Source organism: Falco cherrug, chromosome 9 (genome assembly GCF_023634085.1).
Source record: "Falco cherrug isolate bFalChe1 chromosome 9, bFalChe1.pri, whole genome shotgun sequence".
Classification (NCBI taxonomy): Eukaryota; Metazoa; Chordata; class Aves; order Falconiformes; family Falconidae; genus Falco; species Falco cherrug.
The window spans coordinates 29237586-29257181 of record NC_073705.1 but is presented as its reverse complement, the minus strand read 5'-3'; the positions used below and the strand labels follow the sequence as shown (position 1 = coordinate 29257181).

The 19596-nt window shown below is 54.8% G+C and overlaps 1 protein-coding gene across 3 annotated transcripts; it reads right to left on the bottom strand.

Annotated features, from left to right (window-relative positions):
* Window positions 1–206: 206 nt before the first annotated feature.
* ABCC2 (ATP binding cassette subfamily C member 2) lies at window positions 207–19320 on the bottom strand. Of its 3 annotated transcripts, XM_055719648.1 has the most exons (32): window positions 18246–19319; window positions 17524–17697; window positions 16927–17052; window positions 15697–15831; window positions 15170–15292; window positions 14775–14830; window positions 14303–14534; window positions 13495–13676; window positions 12724–12901; window positions 11997–12251; window positions 11478–11543; window positions 10813–10950; window positions 10341–10487; window positions 9966–10054; window positions 9813–9875; window positions 9497–9623; window positions 9147–9323; window positions 8876–9043; window positions 8388–8574; window positions 7457–7589; window positions 6943–7048; window positions 6454–6673; window positions 5852–6006; window positions 4705–4860; window positions 4402–4601; window positions 3653–3779; window positions 3164–3265; window positions 2925–3068; window positions 2498–2656; window positions 2082–2248; window positions 1523–1717; window positions 207–1129 (listed from the first exon to the last, which is right to left on the bottom strand). In XM_055719648.1, the coding sequence occupies exons 1-32, from the start codon at window positions 18285–18287 to the stop codon at window positions 1000–1002; spliced, it is 4659 nt and encodes a 1552-aa protein (XP_055575623.1). In that variant the 5' UTR covers window positions 18288–19319; the 3' UTR covers window positions 207–999. The 3 variants fall into 3 exon arrangements, with proteins under 3 accessions (XP_055575623.1, XP_055575625.1, XP_055575624.1); XM_055719650.1 differs by lacking the exon at window positions 16927–17052 and having other exon boundaries at window positions 18246–19320; XM_055719649.1 differs by lacking the exon at window positions 15170–15292.
* Between the last annotated feature and the right edge of the window lie 276 nt (window positions 19321–19596).

Genomic DNA, 19596 nt, shown 5'->3' with positions numbered 1-19596 from the left:
GCTTTCTCCCCCCACTGTGTGTTACATGACTCAGCTGGGGCTGCAGGTGGCTTTGGGCTTTCCTACCACCAGCCAGGGGTGAAGGGGTTTGCCCTGCTGTGAGTGGGGTGGGCAGCACGCACATGGGCACAGGCTGCCTGCATGCCAGCCGATGTCACTGATACAGCTCCCGGCTTTCCTGCCCAAGAACAGGGAAAGGTCAAGAGTCTGTCAACAGTAACCACTGTATTTTGCGTGTGTACATGTCAGTGTAGCACATACATGAGCCTGCACCTCCCCAACTTGTCTCCACCACCATCAGGTTTGTAGTCTGGAGCCACAGCCCAAAATCTGCCCCATTAGTGGTTACAATAGCTCCAGGGACTTCCTCATTTATTTGCACTACAAGCAAAGGGAGCTGTAGCCACAGGGAAAGCAGGCAGGCTCTGGCTTCTCCACCTCCACTGCCAGAGAGTAGTGTTCATACCTGGGTATAGCTTTGCTACTTGATTGGGACTCCCCACCCACGTTCGTCTGCCAGACCTGTGTTAGCAGCTTCCCCCAAACACTGGCTAGGTTTCAAGCTAAACCAGGGCTTATTTAGCATGCCTTAAAGTCAGACTTTTAGTTGGAACACTAAAAAGTTACAAAAAAGTAAATAAATGGTAACATTCACTCTTAGATTAAAACCGTACAATTCATTCTACAGTGCTGAAGCATCTCTCAGCTAGGTTCCCCTGGCATGGTGAAATACAAAAACTAAGACCCCCAAGGGGGTCGTGGTCTCCCTGCCTGGAAGGTAACTTTTTCCCTTTATACCGGAATAAATTATGCAGCTCCAGACCCTTGCGTGCAAGGTAACAAGGTTAACAGCTCGCTTGGGTCCAGGTCCTCTGTCCCTGACAGCCAGAGAAGCCACCCTCTCCGCTGCCTGGCTGCAGGGAGACACCGGTGCCTACTTGGTGAGTGCCAGTGGGAGGGAGCTGCCCGTGCAAGCACCCACACACTGCTCTGCTCCACCTACAGCATGGTGGTTTCTGTGTTCATGATGCCGGCATCCTTTGCCATTGCGGAGAAGACACCCTGCTTCTTGAGCAGCTCCTCAGGGCTGTCGTATTCCACAATCCTCCCAGCCTGCAGCACCATCACCCTGGCAGCAGGAACAAAAAAGGCCTGAGCTCCCGGGATCTGAGCTGGTAGCAGCGCTGGCACAAGCACCACGGCCCCACCGACCCTCACTCCGACAGCCACGTCATGCGGTTCATCTCGGCACAGAGGCGAGGCACAGCTCTCCTTCCTGTGCCAGCAGGGTGACACACTTAAGGTGTCAACAGCAAACACCTCTATGGCCTGTTGCTGTAAAGAAGGATCGCCAGAAATGTTTCTCGCCACAAAGGCGTAACTACTGCATGGCCATCCTTGTCATCCCTCTGTTCTCTCCTAGAACCTCTGTATATTGCTGTCCCGGGCACTGCATCCACCCCTGCCCCTCTGGCTGCATCCTTGATCCCGACCCTTACCCCACCATGCTGCCCCACAGTACCTGTTGCTGTCCATGATGGTGTGGAGGCGGTGGGCAATAGTGAGGACAGTGCAGTCTGCAAACGCGTTCCGGATTGTTGTCTGAATTAAGTGATCTGTTTCCAGATCTACAGCTGCTGTTGCTTCGTCCAGGATGAGGATCTTGGCTTTGCGGAGAAGGGCCCGGGCCAGGCACACCAGCTGCCTCTGCCCAACACTGGGATGACATGGAGAACATGAATTACTAGGCAGACACCAGCACGGCTTCTGCAAGCCTACTGCCACATGCTGCCCTGAGCCCACCACCATGCCTGCCCGGCCTTCCGCCAGCTGATCATCAGCCACCCTGCGCACCGTGTCCCTCAGCATCTTGCTCTCTGGGCCACCACACCATGGAAGGGTTAGCTCACACTACTCTGTGAGAGCTCTGACTCCTGGACCCTTTTCTCCCACCTTCACCTCCCAGAAGCTTCTGTGCCCTTGTCCCTGGGCAGACACTCTACTGGAGGCTGCTGTCCCAGGCTGGTCCCTGGGACCCAGGGAAGGGCGGGAGCTGGGCATGCCTCCACTGCTCTGCTCACCTCAGGTTCTCCCCTCCCTCGCTCACAACATGCAGCAGCCCCTCAGGAAGGTCTTGCACATATGTCTTCAGGTGGGCTAGCTCAAGGGCCTTCCAGACCTCCTCATCTGTGTACTGGTCAAAAGGGTCCAGGTTCATCCGCAGGGTGCCAGTAAAGAGGATGGGGTCCTGCCAGGGACAGCACCATGTTCAGTCACACCACAGCCATTCAGCAGGGGCGACGGCTCCAGGCCCCCGAGGCTGGCTCCATCCTGCCCACACCGCTGCTGCAGCTGGGCAGGAGGTGGTGGTGCCATGCTCACAGGCCCTTGGAGTCTCTGCAGCACCCAGGAATGCACTAAGGGCAACGCATCCCCAGGGAACAAAGCCAGGGAGGCTGTGCAGCAGTGGAACATGGAAAGGCAGGGATCAGCTCACCTGGGGGATGATGGTGAGGTTCTGGCGCAGGTCGTGGAGGCCAATTGTCGCTATGTCCACCTCGTCAATGATGATTGTCCCTCCAGCAGCCTCCAGCACACGGAATAGGCAGTTGGTGAGGGAGGATTTTCCAGCCCCAGTCCGGCCCACAACCCCAACCTGTGGAAGCAGCTACTTAGACCAGCTGACAGGGTTAAAGGAAGCAGAGCATATGCTCTCCATCTTGGTCTGGTGGGACTTCCAGCCCTGCATCTGAAATCACCATCTCCCAGATGGTCTCTGGTCCCTGCCCTGCAGCTCGAGTTCCCAGGAGTCACAATCCTGTCACCATCCCTCCCCAGCCTACAGACTGAAACCAAGAGGAGAGAAACAACTTCAACACAGTGTTGCTCTGGAAAGAGTGGAGTGAAGGCAGAGAGGTCCTCACCTTCTCAGTGCTCCCAATAGTGCAGGTGATCTCCTGAAGAACCAGATCCAGCTCAGGTCGGTAGCGAACCTTGTAGTCAATGAACTGGATCTCACCTTTGCTGGGCCAGCCAGGAGGTGGTCGCTTTTCTGTCACCCATGGAGCCTGGAGGCATAAGAGCATTAGAGGGGTTGCACCCTGTGATACTGGCTAGCACCAAGCTGTGCAGCAGGTGTTTGTCTGGACCCTGGTCTCCTCACCTCGTTCTTCACCTTTGTGTACTCATGTACACGCTCCACAGCCACAATGTTCGTCTCCAGCTCTGAAGAGGTCCGCACCAGCCAGTTCAGTGTCTGCGTCACCTGCATGGCACAGCCAGAAGATGCAGAGCTCAGTGGGACCCAGGAACAACCACCTCCCACCTCAGCTGAGGGACTCAGCCTGGGTGCGAGCATCCCTGGCCTGGCCCCTAACTCTCCACTCCCCAGCAACAGCCCCCTCTCCCCAGCCCTTCAAAAGCTTTGCTGCAGCTTCTCTGATCCCAACAGGACCATGCTCCTCCCCACAGCAGCAAGTATCCCCCTCACACTGGGATGTGTTTTCCCCTGGCTCCATAGCAGCTCCCCAGATGATGGGACACCCCAACTAATGTCCTCTCCATGGATCAAAGCTGGAGACATCCTGCAGCCAGGCCAGAGCTCCCAGGAACAGTCCTGTCCTGGAGTCAGAAAAAGCTTTCGTTGACTCACATTGAGGGCAGAAGAGACAGAAAGACCCACAATGCCGCCTTCCAAAGTGCCCTTTGAAATCACTGCCAGAAGTGCAGAGAAGAAGACCACCAGGCTCCCAACAAACTCCAGACGGATGGCCAGCCACCTGTACCAGGAGAGGATAGCTGAGGGGTGGTGGGAGAGGCATCAATCATCAACATAGGGCCCGCCAGTAAGTCCAGCACCCCACCACCATCCCTGCGCATCCAGCCCTGAGCCCAGCGCTGTACACATGGTACCTGCACCCACACAGCATGTGATTTGTGGCCAATTCTGCAAGCAGATTCATTGCATCTGTCAGTCCCCCCGTGTCTCACACATAACCTCCTGTGCTGATAATGCCATGTTTCAGAGGAGCCCCAGCTGTACAACCCTCAAACATCCAAAGCATCTACCAGTAATATATCAACACCACAGTGCCCCCATGGCACCGCCACCTGGCCTCTTCCCTGAACCCACTGAGAGCATCTCAGCCCTTGACAGTGCAGCTCAACCTGCTCAGGCTCTGGGCACTTTGTGGGGGGCAACACTCTCGTTTTCAAAATCACCCTAAAATGTCCCCTTCCCACAGATGGTGTCCCAATCCCAAGCTCCCCAGTTCCTACACAGACCTTCTGTCCTAAGATCAAGAGGGAGGACTGCAGCATCTCAGGGACCTCCCTCAAGACCCAGAAGCCCATGGACAGAGGTGCTGCAGGCTGTGCTGTGGCATAAGAAATAAAACTCACCGATTTGAGATTATCCAGGAGTAAACACTTTTCTGATTTATGTCCATGGTGCTCTCATTTTGCTTCAGGAACCGTTCTTGGTGTCCGTAGGCACGTATCACGGAAAGCCCTGACACTGTCTCACCGAAGTGGGAGTAGATGGGAGACCTGGTGACAGAATCCAGACGCCGTAGCTGGCGTGACGTGGAGACATAGAAGCGCTGAAATGAAGGACACAGCTTGGTTACCAACACAAAGCCTGACAGCAACAAAAGATACTGCTATAAGCAGGGCAGAAGCTTTTCCCAAGCTCTGGTTACTCACCAGCACAAAATAGTAGAAGATGCTCAAAGGAATAATAATGAGAGCGAAGAATGGGGTGGCCAAGGAAATCATGAGCAATGTGCTAATGATGGCCATGAAACAGGAGAGCCAGCTGCGAAAGGACATGGGAATGGTCTCATCTATTGTGAAGATGTCCTGGAGCATTCAAAGAAGTAGGGAGAAGCAGTCAGTAATCCCAGCAAGAGGGAGAAACCCACAGGCCCCAAACCTACAGGGTTCCTACATGCTCATCAACACAGTGCTAGACACTTGCAAAAATATTGGATGACAGTGAGTTGGTGTTAGAATCACAACCCCATTTAGGGCCATAGCTCTTAGCTTGGGAACGGCTGGTTTAACAGACAAGCTTTCTATAATATTCCCCTGTAGCACAGACCAGCTTTGGAAACTATATCTTCATCTGGACCCAGGATGCATGAGCAGGAATTGAGGCAGAAAGAGGGACAGGGCTGACTCCAGGTCCACGCAGGTGCACCCAGGTCTCCAGCTAGTCATCGTCCGTCTCCTAGCTGGGCACCACAAACTCCCTCATCTCAGAGTAAACCAAGCAGGCCCATAGGTTTGATCTCAAGAGCAATTTTTGTTTCCAAAAATCAAGTGGTGGCACCAAAGGAGGAAGTGGAGTAGCAGCACACTTGAAACTACCTGTTTGTGTTCTCCCTCCTTTCTCATTTTCTCTTTTTTTTTTTTTTTTTTTTTAATGAGCTTCATTTACATAACAAAGAACATATATTTTGCTGAAAGTCCATAACCAGGACATGTCAGTGTGTGACATGAGCTCTAGGCTCCCACCTCTCTTGGTAAACTACTCTGGACCTCTTCAATTTCTCAACATCCCTCTAGACCAGGTGGCCCCAGAACAAGACACAGTATCCAGGTGTGGCCTCCCTAGCACTGAGCCGAGGAGATAACAACTCCTGCAACTTGCTGGCCACTCTCCTCCTGGTATAGCCCAAGATGTCGTTTGCCTCACAGCCAGCCTCACATCCACCATGCCCTTCTTGTCCCTTCCAGGCCCTGATCTGGGCTCATCTGTGCAGTGTTGAACAGCAACAGAGTTATGCCACCACCCAATGCTCTCCAGACCTGCTGGAACACTTTCTTCATGTTGGGGCTGTTCTCTTACCTTGGCAAACCTATTGACAATGCGGCCAGTCGGGGTCGTGTCAAAAAAGCTCATGGGCACACGCAGGATGTTGCCGAGCAGTTGCTGATGCATGACCCGGGAGGCTCGCATGGCACCATGAGCAGAAAGGATGGTTGCAAAGAGTAGGAAGAGAGCTGCAAGGAGAGCACAAGGCGGTCATCACCAGCTCATGTGTGACTCTGGCCCCAGGCACCCTTTGGCTCAAGGGACACATCAAGGAGCTCCAAGCCAGCAGCTCTGCAGCGAGCCACTGTGATAGCCCAGCATCCCACCTTCTTGGGAGGCCCCAGTAATTGTGTTCCACCACAGGGGAGGAACGCTAACCCTTTGGAAGGCCTTGAGCCATAGCACTATCTCCAAACTGATTAAGGACGGTGACTTCTTGGGGCAATTTATGCTGGTTTCAGACTGATCTCTGCCCTCAGTTCAGCCAGGAACCAGAAGGAAGGCAGCAGCAGGCAAATGAGCGCAGTGCTGGCTCCCCTGCCCCTTGCTGCATCCCTGGCTGCAGGCCTTGCAAGCCGTATCCCTTCTGGCCACACAGCTGAGGTGAGTGGGACCCCCTGTGCTCCCACGCTCACCTTGTGACACCCCCAGCGCCCCAAAGACACCAATCCGCAGGTCTCGCTGCTCCACGGGATAGGTCTGGTTCAGGTAGCGCTGTGCATCATCAGTCCAGGCACTGAGCCACAGGTTGGTCCCCACAAAGGCGACATACTGCCCAACATAGCCCATGGCAACCCAGAAAGAATACCACAAGCCAACAGCACGCAGGTACCGCAGGTACATGGAGAACTTCACCTGTGAACCGATTCAGCCCATCACCACTGCCCAGCAAACTGTGGCCAATGACACCCCGGCACAGCCTCGGGGCTCCCACCTTGCTGCCCACAGTGCTCCCCTCCACCACCTTGCCCACCAGTCCCAGGCAGCTCTGCCTACTTCAGTGTCTCTTGGCTGCAGTGGGACCACAGATAGCTAGCACCAGCTTCTCTGAGACACAGTCGGGGTCTTGTACCTGTGCTTCATCCATCCATCCATCCATCCATCCATCCATCCATCCTCCTCACCTTGCCGGTTTCCACAGCTTCTTTTTCAATCAGTTGCTGACCCTTCAGCTTCTTGGGGGGATCCTCCTGGGTCTTCTTCCAGGAATTGGTGCTGCTTTTACTAAGGCTGCAGGGAGGTGTTGTTAGTCACAGGGTGCTGGATGGGTCCTACTCTCCTGGGGGTCCATCCCTATGCTGCCCTGGGACTACAGTGCTGGAGCCCTCTGGGAAATAATGTCCTAACTGGAGCAGCTTTGAAAGAGCCTTGTGGAAGCCCTAGTCATTTGCAGCCTTGAAATCATCGCACTCATCCCCAAAAGCAGAACCAGCCAGCAGCATGAGTTTCAGGGAAGACCACAGAGTTAAGGCTGTGACACACTAACACGAGTAAAGGCAAGATCAGATGCTCCTGACCCAGCCCAGCTGGTGTAGGAGCAGGTAGAGAAAGTCCCAGCGGGAAGCCCCCAGACCCCTTTTTGCAGGGAAGCAGTGCAGGAGGCAGGAGGGAGAGCTGAGAGCTCAGGTCAAGTCCCACCTGCGACTGAACTCCCTCTGATGGATGCTGGCCTCTCGCTTCAGGGTCATGGTCACCACATCATCAGGGCCGTCTTCCACACAGGGCTCAACGTCTTCATCACCCTGCTCTTCATCCTCAGCTAAAGCAACAGCTACAAGCACAAGAATGAGGGAAGGTAGGGAGGAGAAAGCAGATCCCATGCACCACACCTCTGCTGCACCCAGCTCCATCCCACACCCCAGGCCCAGGCTGTGTCCTACCACTACACATCACACCTTCTCCAGCCCTGCTGCAAGCCCAATACAGCAGGAGGAAGAAATCCATTGTGCTGGCAGGAGAACTGACACAGGGCTCCACTGCATGGAGGCAGTTCCTGCTGCTGATGTACCAGTACCACTGGTGGGACCCCAAGCAGATATCTATGCTAGTTTAGTAGGTCATATCACTCCAGTTCAGGAGCATCCTTTTGAGCAGGTGGAGATGGGTCCTGTGGCAACAGACTGGGAATAGCCAGGCTCCAGCTGAGCAACCAGGCTGAGCCCAGGCAAGGTGAGCATCTGCCTGACCAGACACCTCTCCGCCCCATAGCGCAGGGGGACATGATAGAGATGAAACGTTATCCAACAGCACATTTAGAATAAACCAAAGGATCTTTCTCACCCCAGCATCACTAAGGTAGGGAGCCTGTTGCCACATAAAATTATGGGACCCACAAACATAAATAAACTAAAAAGGAAGTAAAAAAATAGACAGGTCCTTTGCTGGCTGTTCAACATCACGTCTGGATGCCAATCTGAAGCAGAAAGTCCTTGTGCTGCTGATTGCCAGAAGCTGGGAAGGACTCACAGCAGCCACCACTGGTGCCTGGGCTGGATAAAGCCAGGTCAGGCTGACAGATCAGGTCACACGCAGCCCCTCTAACTGCCACAGCCCCATTGTGTTCCAGTACCTGTGGTATTTTTCTCTGAAGCATCCTCCTCCTGGCTGCCATACAAGTTCAGAAACTGGGCAAAGGCCCCCCTGTTTGCAAGCAGGGTGCTGTAGGAGCCATGCTCAGACACTGCTCCTTCCACCAGCACCACGATGTTATCGACCTGGGGCAGGAAACTGATACTGTGTGTCACCAAGATCCGTGTCTGCAACAAAGTGGTTGCAGGGTAGTGAGCATCAGAGCACCCCTTGTTCCCCATCCATGGGCCTGCAGGCTTTCCATCCCTACTTGGGGACCCCTCTGCTTATCAATTCCTGGCTATGGGGACATGGGGCACCCTTCTGGGGACCCACGGAGGCCTCTCCTGATTGCTGCAGCCCCACAGGAAAGCCACAGGACCCCTCTCTGTCCCAAGCAAGCAACCTCAGATTTCCCTGGATGGTCAACACCAGGCTAGTGCCATTCCTGCCTGGCTGGGTGGTGGTGGGGAGGGCACGGGCGCTCACCTTCTTTTGCAACAGCCCTTTTGGCCCCAGCACGTGGTCAAAGAGGTACTTGCCAACGTGAGCATCTACGGCAGACAATGGGTCATCCAGGATGTAGATGTCTGCGTTGCTGTACACTGCCCGGGCCAGGCTGACTCGCTGCTTCTGGCCCCCACTGAGGTTAATGCCCTGGAAGGGACGGGATCTCCCTGAGCACTGGGCTGGCACAGGGCAACAGCTCTGTCCTCTGCTGTACGTGCTGTGGGAAACCCATAGTGCCCAGGGCTAATACCTTCTCCCCGATCTCTGTCTGGTCACCCGCAGGCAGCAATTCCAGGTCTGGAAGGAGAGCACAAGCCTTGATGACCTGCTGATACCTGGCTTCATCCAGTTCTGACCCAAAAAGGATGTTGTCTTTCAGTGTGGCATTCTGGATCCAGGCCTGCTGGGGGACATATGCCAGGGAGCCCTGAAAAGAGAGACGTGCAACCAGCTACCTTCAGAGCATCTGCCTGAGCACTGCCACCTCCTGCAGCCTGGCCTTGCCCTGAGCCACCAGCTGTGACCAGCCCTGCCCTGCTGCCCCCCTGCTGGGCTCCCAAGCAGCCCTCACAGCCCGCTGTGCCAGCCAGCTCCTCTCACCTGGATGTTGATGTGCCCCTTGATGTTCTCCATCTCCCCAAGCATGGCTGACACCAGTGAAGATTTGCCTGAGCCCACAGCACCCACCACAGCCACCAGGCTCCCAGGTGCGATGTCCAGGGTGACACTGCAACAACATGAGGGCTGAGCACTGCCAGCTCATCTGGCAGCTCCTGCGTGGGACCAGCACGGAGCAGTGCCCCTGGGGCACACGCTTCTAGCAGCACTGCGAGAGGTGGCTGCCACCCCTGGCTGACACCACAGAAAGACCCCCTCTCCCCAGCCGCCCGTCCCCAGCATGGCACGGAGCACTCACTCTCTTATCGCAGCGATGCCGTCCTGCTCCCAGGCAAAGGTGGCCTCCGAGAAACGCACAGCGCTGCCTGCCAGCAGAGAGCCGTCCCTCAGGGCTGGGAAAGCCCGGGGCTGGGCCAGCCTGTGACCCACAGGGAGTAACCTGGAGGTTCACCTGCCTGCAATGGGGTTGTGGTGGATAGCTGAGGTCTTCAGGTCTTCTCCTCCCAGGTAGCGCTCCAGCCTCTCAGTCGACACATTGGTCTGCCATGGCAGAAAGAGGATGGCATGTGGGCACGGGGCACAGCTGCGTGGGCTGGCAGGACCCCCCTAAGCAGAGCACCCCATACACACAGCCCCCACCCCAACCTCTGAGCACCAAGCCTGTGTCACGTATGAGTCCTGTCCCACCCCACTGCCAGCAGAGTCCCGTGCACTGGCCCCTGGGTGTCCAAGGCCCAGGTCCATCACACACCTGAGCCCCATGTGCTGGATTGGACAGAAGTATCATAAGATCTCCCTGCACCCCCTGCCCTATGTAAGGGCTGACCTGCACCAGGGAAGAGAGGACCAAGGGCAGCATGGCCATGGGGAAGCGCAGCACATTGAAAAGGGAAATGGCAGTAAAGGCCTTCTGTGCATCCAGGATGTTGTTCTCATCCACTAGCACGTAGACAGCAAAGCTGGCCAAGGAGACCTAGGACAGACAGCAGGGAAAGCCACCATCAATATGGTTGTGCACAGCCCAGCCCCTCATGCTCCCCTAAGCCCTCAGCAGTGCCTTCCCACTGGGGACCTTTTCCCCTCCTGCTTCCCTTCTCCACTGAGTCCCGCCTCACCACCCTGATGGGATCCCTTTCCACCACAGCTCTCCTGCCAGCAACTAGGACCATACTCTGCATCCCAGGCATCTGCCAGCCAGCCCCTTCCTCGCTGCAGGAGCACTCCAGCTGAGGTTCCCAATCTTTCCCATCCCCAGCTCTGAGGAAGATGCAGCCCTCCCCAGGCCTGCTGGCACTCACCAGGAAGGGGGCACACGTAAACACGAAGATAGAGATTGACTGCAAGTAACTGAATTTCACCAAGTTCTTGAGCTCTTGTGCCCGGATCTCACTGACTTGCTTCTCAAAGGAGGGCTCCCAGGCAAAAAGCTTCAGAATCTGTGGGATGAGCAGGGTGAGCAGGTGCCAGCCTCACAGAAATGCCCATCTGCACACTCAGCTCACTGGTGGCCAGCACATCCATATCTCCAGCTCCTGGCTCGATCGGAACCTTGCTTGGTCACTGCATTTCCTCCCTCCTGTCCTGCCCCATGGCTTACAGCACTTCTCCACAGCATTCCCACTCCCTCATCCTCGGCTTACTTGTCACTGACAGCCCCTCTGCCACCACGGCAGCCTGCTCACCACCACAGCAATGCAGGAAACCCCCAGAAAACCTTCTTTTGGCTCCCAAGTCTTGGTCCAGGTACCCAGAGCTCCTCCCCAGCCAACCTTTCAAAAGGTGAGGAAGGCAAGGAAGCCAAGGGAGCTGCAGAGACTGAGGCTTGGCTATCCCAGACACAGGGGCCCCAAACTACACTGTAACGCTGGTGCTACAGGGTTATACAGATGTGCTGCCTCCAGGTAGAGTACACCAAGAAAAGCAGTGCAGCAACTTCCCAGGGGGTCTCCACTCCACAGCTCACCTTGATTCCATTGAGGATTTCACTCATTATTTTCATGCGTTCATCCTTGTTCTTCATATTTCTCACCTACAAACAGAAGAGCCAGAGATCACCTAAACCAGATAGCAACTCACCCTTGGAAATACGTCTGGGCTGCCACAGGAATGGGAAGGGTGGGCTGGACCTTGGCCCCTGGGGCTCTGGACAACCTGGGAAAAACAGCAACCTGTTATCAGGTAGAAGCTAAAGCTTTATTTGATGGTTGGCAAAATCTCATTTTCAGTCCTCAAGGCTGCACCCAGCCCTGTTCAAGTTCAGCTGTGATGGTATAACAGGTCTCACCTGCCTCCTGTTCATCTCAGCTGATCACCCCTTGGCTCAGGCTAGAGGCACCCCCAGCCCAAGTCAGATGAGCTTCCCAGGCTGGAGAAGATCCACAGCATATCAGGAAAGGGTTGGGGAGTGTGGAAAACAAGTGAGGGGATTAACAGTGGGCCTCAGGAGTGGGAGGCCAAGGAGGATCCTGCACCCACCACTGACCTGGATGGCTTTGGCCTTGGCAACCAGGAACCCATTTATGGGGATGAGCAGCACCATGACTGCAATGCCAGCTAGGACAGAGGGGCCCAGCTCTCCCCAGAGGAAGACGATGGACAGGATAATTTGCAGGGGGGATGACCACAGCTGGTGAACAAAGTTGGCCATGTCCATGAATCTCTGGGCATCAGCTGACATCAGATTCACAGTCTCTCCCACTGTGGACTCCTTGCGGGTGGCACTGGACATGGTGAGTGCCTGGAGAGAGAAAGCATAGTCGCTGCAAGCCAGTCTGGGAGCAGCCTGGCTGCTAGCAGCATGGCATAGAGCAGGGAATTAGCAGGCCAGGCTGGGTCACGGAGTTTGCTCCTGGTGCCTCTCTGCTGGCCACAGGTGCTGTCATTACTGCCTGCACACCAGGAACCACTGGATGCTGGAGGAAAGAAACACATTCCCAGGCAGGGATGCTAGTGGCTGCTGCCCCAGGTGTTGCGCTGCTTTGAAGAGAAACCTCCCTCAGCCCCTGGTCGCTATCAAACACATGGCTGCAGCACGCAGGTCCCAGGCAGAACTAGCACCCACAGTGTCCCACAAGCAGAGTTCTCCCTGCGCCTTCCTGGGAAGTGAAGGGCGCACACTCCAGTGGTCCCAGGTTGATGGGGCAGGCAACGGATGCCGGTATCCCCAGCTGGAGGAAAGCCAGCAGGGGTGATGACAGGGCCATACCAACCTTCTTGTAGATGGCAGCAATGAGACCGGCACGCACATTTATGCCAAGATGGAAGCACAAGCTGAAGTACTGCTGCAGGCAGAGGGACTGGATCAGCGCTGTCAGGAAGAGTAGGATGGAGTACAGATAGCCCTGCCAGGGAAAGGACTCCTCATCCGACACAAAGGCAATCAGCAGCCTGGAGGATAAAGGAGCCCATGAGACCCCCACCCTACTGAGACAGACCTAAGCAAGATGCCCCAAAAAAACACAGGGAGAGCACCCTCACAAGAGCAGTGACAGAGACCCTGTGCCAGACAGCTGGCTCAGTGCTCAGCCAGCTGGGGACCCCTGTTTTGCTGGGTGTCCCTGTTCTGCCAGGGACCTGCATCTCACATACAGCAATGGGTCACTAAGGTCAGATCATCCACAGAAACTGTGCAGCTCTGCAAAACAAATCCAGGGCTGAGCTGGACTGACTCATGAAGGGCCCCAAAGAAGAGCCAGAACTGTCTCCAGGGAGGGAGTAGGACTGCATAATGAACGATGTTGGGAGCAGGGAGCAAGATATCCCCTGCAAGAGCTGGCAGCCAGCTCAGATCAGTTCTTCACTATACTAACCCAACACGTTCTCACGCCTTTGGTGAGGACACAAGAAGTCCCCAGAGTGTGGGGCTGGGAGAAATACCCCTATGGAGATGGTGGGGTTGGATGCAGTGCACATAGAGAGGTGGTGGGGCTGGGTGCAAAGCCAAGGCAGGGAACGGACAGGGGCAGAGAGAAAGGACTCACTTCAGCAGCTGGGGGCTGACAAACACAAGTCCATCATGCACCAGCTTGAAAGCCACTGCTAGCAGGAGGTTCTGCCAGAAGGTCTTGCCCAGAGTTTTTATCAACCAGCCCCTGGGGAAATCCTTGCGAGGGGCAGAGTCCCCTTTGTCTCCCTTCTTCTTCCTCTTGGGCTGCTTCTCCTCCTAGAGGGAACCCCACACAGAAGTAAAGGAGCTGGTCGTGCAGGCTTCCTGCACTTGGAAGGATGCTTCCAGGGCAGCACCACAGACCCCCCAGGTCAGGCATCCCAAATGAAGCCTTAGATTTATCTCCTGTTGTGTTCCCTCTCGCTGATCTCTGCTCAGGTCATACACCCCCAGCAGTAACACCTCTCTTGTCTGTCAAAGACAATTGTTGCAAACCCCAGACCTGTCTGAATCTCTCCAAAAATCAGACATCCCAGGAAGAATCTGAGACCGGGGGTGATCACAGAGTGATGTTCACTCTGACCTCATTGCTTGGAGGTATCTGGCCTTATTTCTGACAGAAATAAGGGAGCTGCTTGTACTGCAGACTTGAGGGTGGTTGCTGTCCTTCTGCAGGGCAGAAGGATGAAGACTCTCTTGGTCTCTCAAAACATGGGGATCTGCCAAGTACAGGGCATGTCATGTACCCTGTCATGAGTTCCTCCATCCTTGCCCACAGCCCTGCAGAATCAGAGGGGAAAACCCAGCAAAGGGAGCTGCAGGGAGGCAAGATGACCCTACTGCCCAGGGCTGGACCTGGATCTCTCAGTCCCATGCAAGGCCAAGAGTAGGAAGGGATTTACCAGCACCAGGATGTCTTGGCTCTGTGCCTTGCTTATGTTGTTCCCGTGGTCCGGGTCACCTTCCCGGGATCTTTTCTTGCGTTTCCGTTTCTCCAGTTCTGCTTGGGCCTTCCTCACAGCAGTCTTCATGTTCTTCTCCAAACCAGCATAAATAGCCTGCGTCTTGTCTTTATCTTTCAATTCCCAGATATCCTCTATCTCCAAGGGTTTGCGATAGCCCTTGAAAACCATGCTGTGGAGCAGAGAAATCTCCTCTCAGCAAGCTTCCCACACTACACCTGTTGGCAAGTCCTTGCTGCAAACGCAGAGCCTTCACACCCAGCCTGGCCCTGAGTTCGGGCTGCACCGAATGCAGTGCCTCTCATGACTAACTCCAAGCAGCCTGTGCTGCAGGCTTCCCCAAAAAGGGATGGGCCAGCCCAAAAGCACCCCTACATTTCGCCAGCCCAACCTCCCACAGAGCCCAGCTCACCTGGTGTACCATTCAAAGGTGATGGAGCTCAGGAAGGAGGCTGTCACCTCCGGGTTCTAGGGTACAAAACAAAATGGGTACCAAGAGATGATGAGGGGTAGCGTTGACAAGAATTGACTCAGCACCCCCTGCCATTAAGGACCCCAGAAATTTCAAACTGTGCCAGCTCCAGCCCCAGGAACCCCACCTCACACCCAGAAGCATCAACCCTTGGACATACAAGCAGATGCCCCAGGCTGCAAGCTCCAGCTCTTGCCGTGGCTCTCGCTGAAGCTCTCAGGTCTTCCTTCCCACAGGGGCCAGGAGTCTTTGCATGGAGCTCACCCTACCCCCATGCCACACGAGCCAGGATGTGGTACCCGAGCCCCAAGCACAGTCCCGCATGGATGTCACACCTTCTTCCTGATTTCCTTTGTTTCTGGGGCAATATCTGAGAAGCCTGAGACAAGGAAGAGCAGCAGCTGGAGCCCGTAGGAGATGAAGAAAAGGACAAACCGTGGCACATCGGAGATTGATGCCTGCAGGAATGGAGAGCCCAGAGAGACTGCTGGGGGTTTGTCTCAAGGCCATCTGGTGCTTAGAGACAAGATCCATCCCCAGGACAGTGAATGTGGCTGAGCCCACCAGGGCCATGCAAAACTTGCTCTGGGTCCTGACTCAGCTTCCCTTTGCCACCCCTCCCTGCCCTCCTCTCATAGGTCTGTAAGGGGAGAAATTTGTCCTGGAAAGCTTATGCCTCCCTCAAAGAAACAGGATGAATTCAAACAGCAGTTACTTCTCAGGTCTCTTCTGGTTCCTAGAGCAGCTGGGACCTCAGTGATACCACTGAGAGCTTGTCAAGAGATGAAGTCTGAAGGGACTTTCTTTGAGGACAGAACAAGACTGTGGGGAAGCACAGAGCTTCCTGCTGAACAAACCCAACCTGCAGGGCTCTCCGGAGGAGCGACTGGAACGGCAATATCCCACAGAGGAGGGAGAGTGTCCAGAAGCAGAAAAGTATCCCTGAGTCTCTGCACAAGCAGAAGCGCCGCACATCATGGATCAACAGGACCAGGAGCTGGGGGAAGAAAGATCAGTCAGAGGTTCAGGTAGGGCTGCAGGACTAGGTCTGGGCTCTAAACGTGCCTTTGGGACATGTCTCCTGGGATGCCAGCACACGTGTTCTGCTGGGATTCACTGCCTTGAAGACACTGAGCTTACTGCCAACCCTAAAGAAACTTCAGAGTTAATTGCATAGGGCAAAGGTTTATTTCAGGAAGACATATCAGGATCCTCATCAGAAAAGCAAGGTCTGAAGGCACCCCGACAACGCAGCAGGGCACTGTTTCTCTTTTTAGCTGTTCTCACCTTAAATTCTCAGATGTGCCCAGCTGTGAGGGGTCACACCCTGCCTCCTGTGTCTTGCCTCCAGACCTGGAACTAAAGCCAGGTCAGAGTGCCAGCAGCGCACCTCTCTGGGCAGTCCTCTTGCTTAGAATTTCACGTGAACTCTGCACATGTAACTAAACAACATGACAAAATACGGAGGATAGCAAACGGGGGTGCTGCTTTTGCTTGTAGCTGCTGAGCATTTTGGCTTTATTAAGATTGCTAGAATATCCCATGTCTCACACAAGATATCTGCAGCTTCCACGCACATATTCCATCAAGCTAACAGCCTCTACATCCTCAGCTTTCTCCTCTGCCTGGGAATCCTGTGGCACTTCCCGACTGCACAAAACTGAGCAGCAACCCATGGGAAGCTGTGAGACATCAGAGCAGCGAGCCATGGTCTGATGTTCACGCTGTGCAATCAGTCCTGCAAAGCCCACACTGCTGCTGCTGAGGCTCCTGCCAGAAAGCTCAGCTACACTCGTACACATGTACACATATGTGTATATATACACACATACACAGGCATAATACCTATCCCAGTCTTAAGGACAAAGGGAGGGAGCACTGTACAACCAGACACCTGCCTGCAACCTGTCGCCCTTGTGCACCACCTGCACGTGTTCAGGGCTGGTCCCTACCCATTTTCCAGGCTATGCTTCCCTCATGGACACGGCTTCCTGCTAATCTCTGTGCTAGGAAAGTTTTCTGCTGCTTGACCCCACAGTCTCACACCTGTCTCTTTGGTGACACACAGCACATTTACCCACTGATCCCTTACCCAGGTGGCGATGTACAGGCTGGGGTTTGTGTACTGGACAGCTGGCAGGGGGTCCTGCTCTGTGTCCTCTACGAACGTCAGGGCCAACTCCACCACTGCCGTCAGCATCAGCAAGGTAGCCAGCACCTATGGGACAGCGGGGCAGCCGTGAGGGGAGACCCAGCCTATTGTGGGCACTGGAAACCACTGGGAGACAACACAGCTGGGCATAAAAGCACTGTTCCCCGTACAGCATTATACCCTTTCCACACAAACCTGGCTTGGGAGAGCTTTCTAGGGCCCTGTGAAGCTGCAGCACTTCCACAGGAGCACTGCCATCATTTTAAGCTTTGAGGAAAACAGCCCACAAGGTGAGAGGCCCCAGTACACACCTCTGCCCTCCCTCCCAGTGCATCCCAGCCCTGCTAATCACTCTGTCCCAGATACACCTTAGTTCTGGGTTCCTCTTTACATTTCTGTCCCAGATGGTGCCCCAGCCCATACGCTTCTCATCTCCCCAGCCCACACCTGACTCCAGCCCAGAGGCTTTTCCACTCACCACCCCTCCAGCCCAGGCTGCTCCAGCCTGCCCTCCACGCCCCCTCAGTCCCACTCTACCTGTTTGATGATGTAGAGTTTGGTCACAGAAGATTTCTTAGTTCTGGATTTGCACATGGGCAAGAGCTGCCAAGGAGCCAAAATCCAGAAGAAGCCAAGGGGGACCCAGACCAGCACAGTCTGCTGGAAGCACACAGGCAGGTCGGCATCTGGACGAGCAAGGTAGGAGGCATTCTGGGGGCAGCAAGGACAGACAACCAAGTCACTTGGTATGACTTGACCCTCACCTGGTTCACAGCACAAAAGCCAGCAGTCCCACAGCTCCTGCCCACCCTGCTCCACCCCATCACACCCCCTTTCCTCAACAACCACCTCCCTGGCTGAGCATTGCAGCACTCAGCCAAGGTCCCAGGTGATGTGCCCCTACCCATGTATCTGCCTGAACTTGGGAGGGCCTCGCCCACAACCACCCCAAGCTGGACCCAGATCATTCCCTGAGAGGTCCATGCAGGATGTCCCATGTTCCCAGCTGGGCTGCAGGTCTAAAATAGGACAGGGCTCACTCCAGAAGCTGTCACTCATCTTTAGCTCGCAGATACTACGCAGGCTGTGCACAGCGCTCAGTGCCATGGCAGTCCTGGATAAATAGCAGAACCTCTGCTGACCACTGCCAGTTGGGTCTCCCTGGCTGAACAAGCCGTGAGTCTTGGGAACTACTGCTCTCCCCTTCCACTAAGCCTCCTACCCCAAGAACAGGCAGTGGGGGTGATGCAGCCACTCACCCAAAAGACGGAGCCGCAGAACTCCTCCAGGGCTGCCGACATGGCTCAGGGCAGAAGAGACAGCAGCTTCTTCCCCTCACTCTGCCTGGCTGTGAATGTCCTGGGTGGATGTTTAGGACAAAAGTCCCCACACACCCTCAAGTGGTGTTGGGACAAAATCCCCGATGACACACAGTTAATTGTTAACTTGATGCTATTGCACAACACTACAGACCACAGCAGTGACCACGAGGGCTTTGGAAACTGCACGGGCTCTGGGGAAGGGAGGAGAGGAAGATCCAAGGAAGAGGCCAAAGGGGAGATGCAGGGAAGCTGCTGTTGTGGAGTCACTGCAGGACATCACAGCCGTTGCTCAGAAATCACAGCCTTCAACAGTGCATACCAGCAGAGACAAGCTCATATGGACCCACTACAGATGCTACTTCAGTGCAGCAGATCTCTCCTGCCAGAACAAGCCTGCTTAACGTTGCCAAAAGGTCCAGCAAAGGCTGGTCTCTCAGGAGTCAAAGATGACAGCACCCTTTTCCTCACGTGCCATCCAGCAAGGAAGCCCAGGACACCAGCAGTGCTACAGGCCTGAGAACTTGCAACATCTGGAAGCCCAGCAGACCGCATGCTGCAGTGGTCCGAGTCCCCAGGATCCGTGTTCCTTTTAGCAATTTATTCTGAGCTGCAGAGCCTGGAGACTTTCCCAGCTCTCCCTTTCCCACGTCAGTGTTGTCTGCATGTTCTGGCAACTAGCTGACCACAAAACCTAAAAGAGACTTTGCATTTTCATTCTAAAGCAACCCCCAACATCTGAGACAGCCAGAGGACCATCCCCAGAAAGCGTGACTGCCACTAAATCATCACCCTGCTGCTTAGAAAGGTGGTGTGGGGGCAGGTGAGAATGGTGCTGCTCTAAGGCTGGAACTGAATTTGCTTTATCACGCATGCTCTTGAGGAGCACTAGGTAGAAGGGGACAGCAGGGTGACCACAAGGATTCTGCTGTCTCATTGTTCATGGAGTTAGTTGACAGCTCAGAAGTCAAGGGTGACACAATGAGTAATTGCTCAGGAACAACCCCCTCACCATCAATAGCAAAGAAAGGTTCAACGTCCAGCTCACTGGTTAATTATTATTGGCTTGTCTGATTAAATCCACTTGTTTTTGTAAAAGTTACTCGTAGTGCTAGGTCCTCCGGGCTGGAACCAATACACTGAGGTGAGAGCAGCAATTTGATGTAACTGATAAGAAAATGAATGGAGCAGTCACTTCCTCAGTCCTTCTCCATCCAGAGTGGTGACATGTCTTCTTTCTTTTCACTGGCACAGGTGCCCTCTGGCCTTGCTTGTACCCACCTGGAGCGCT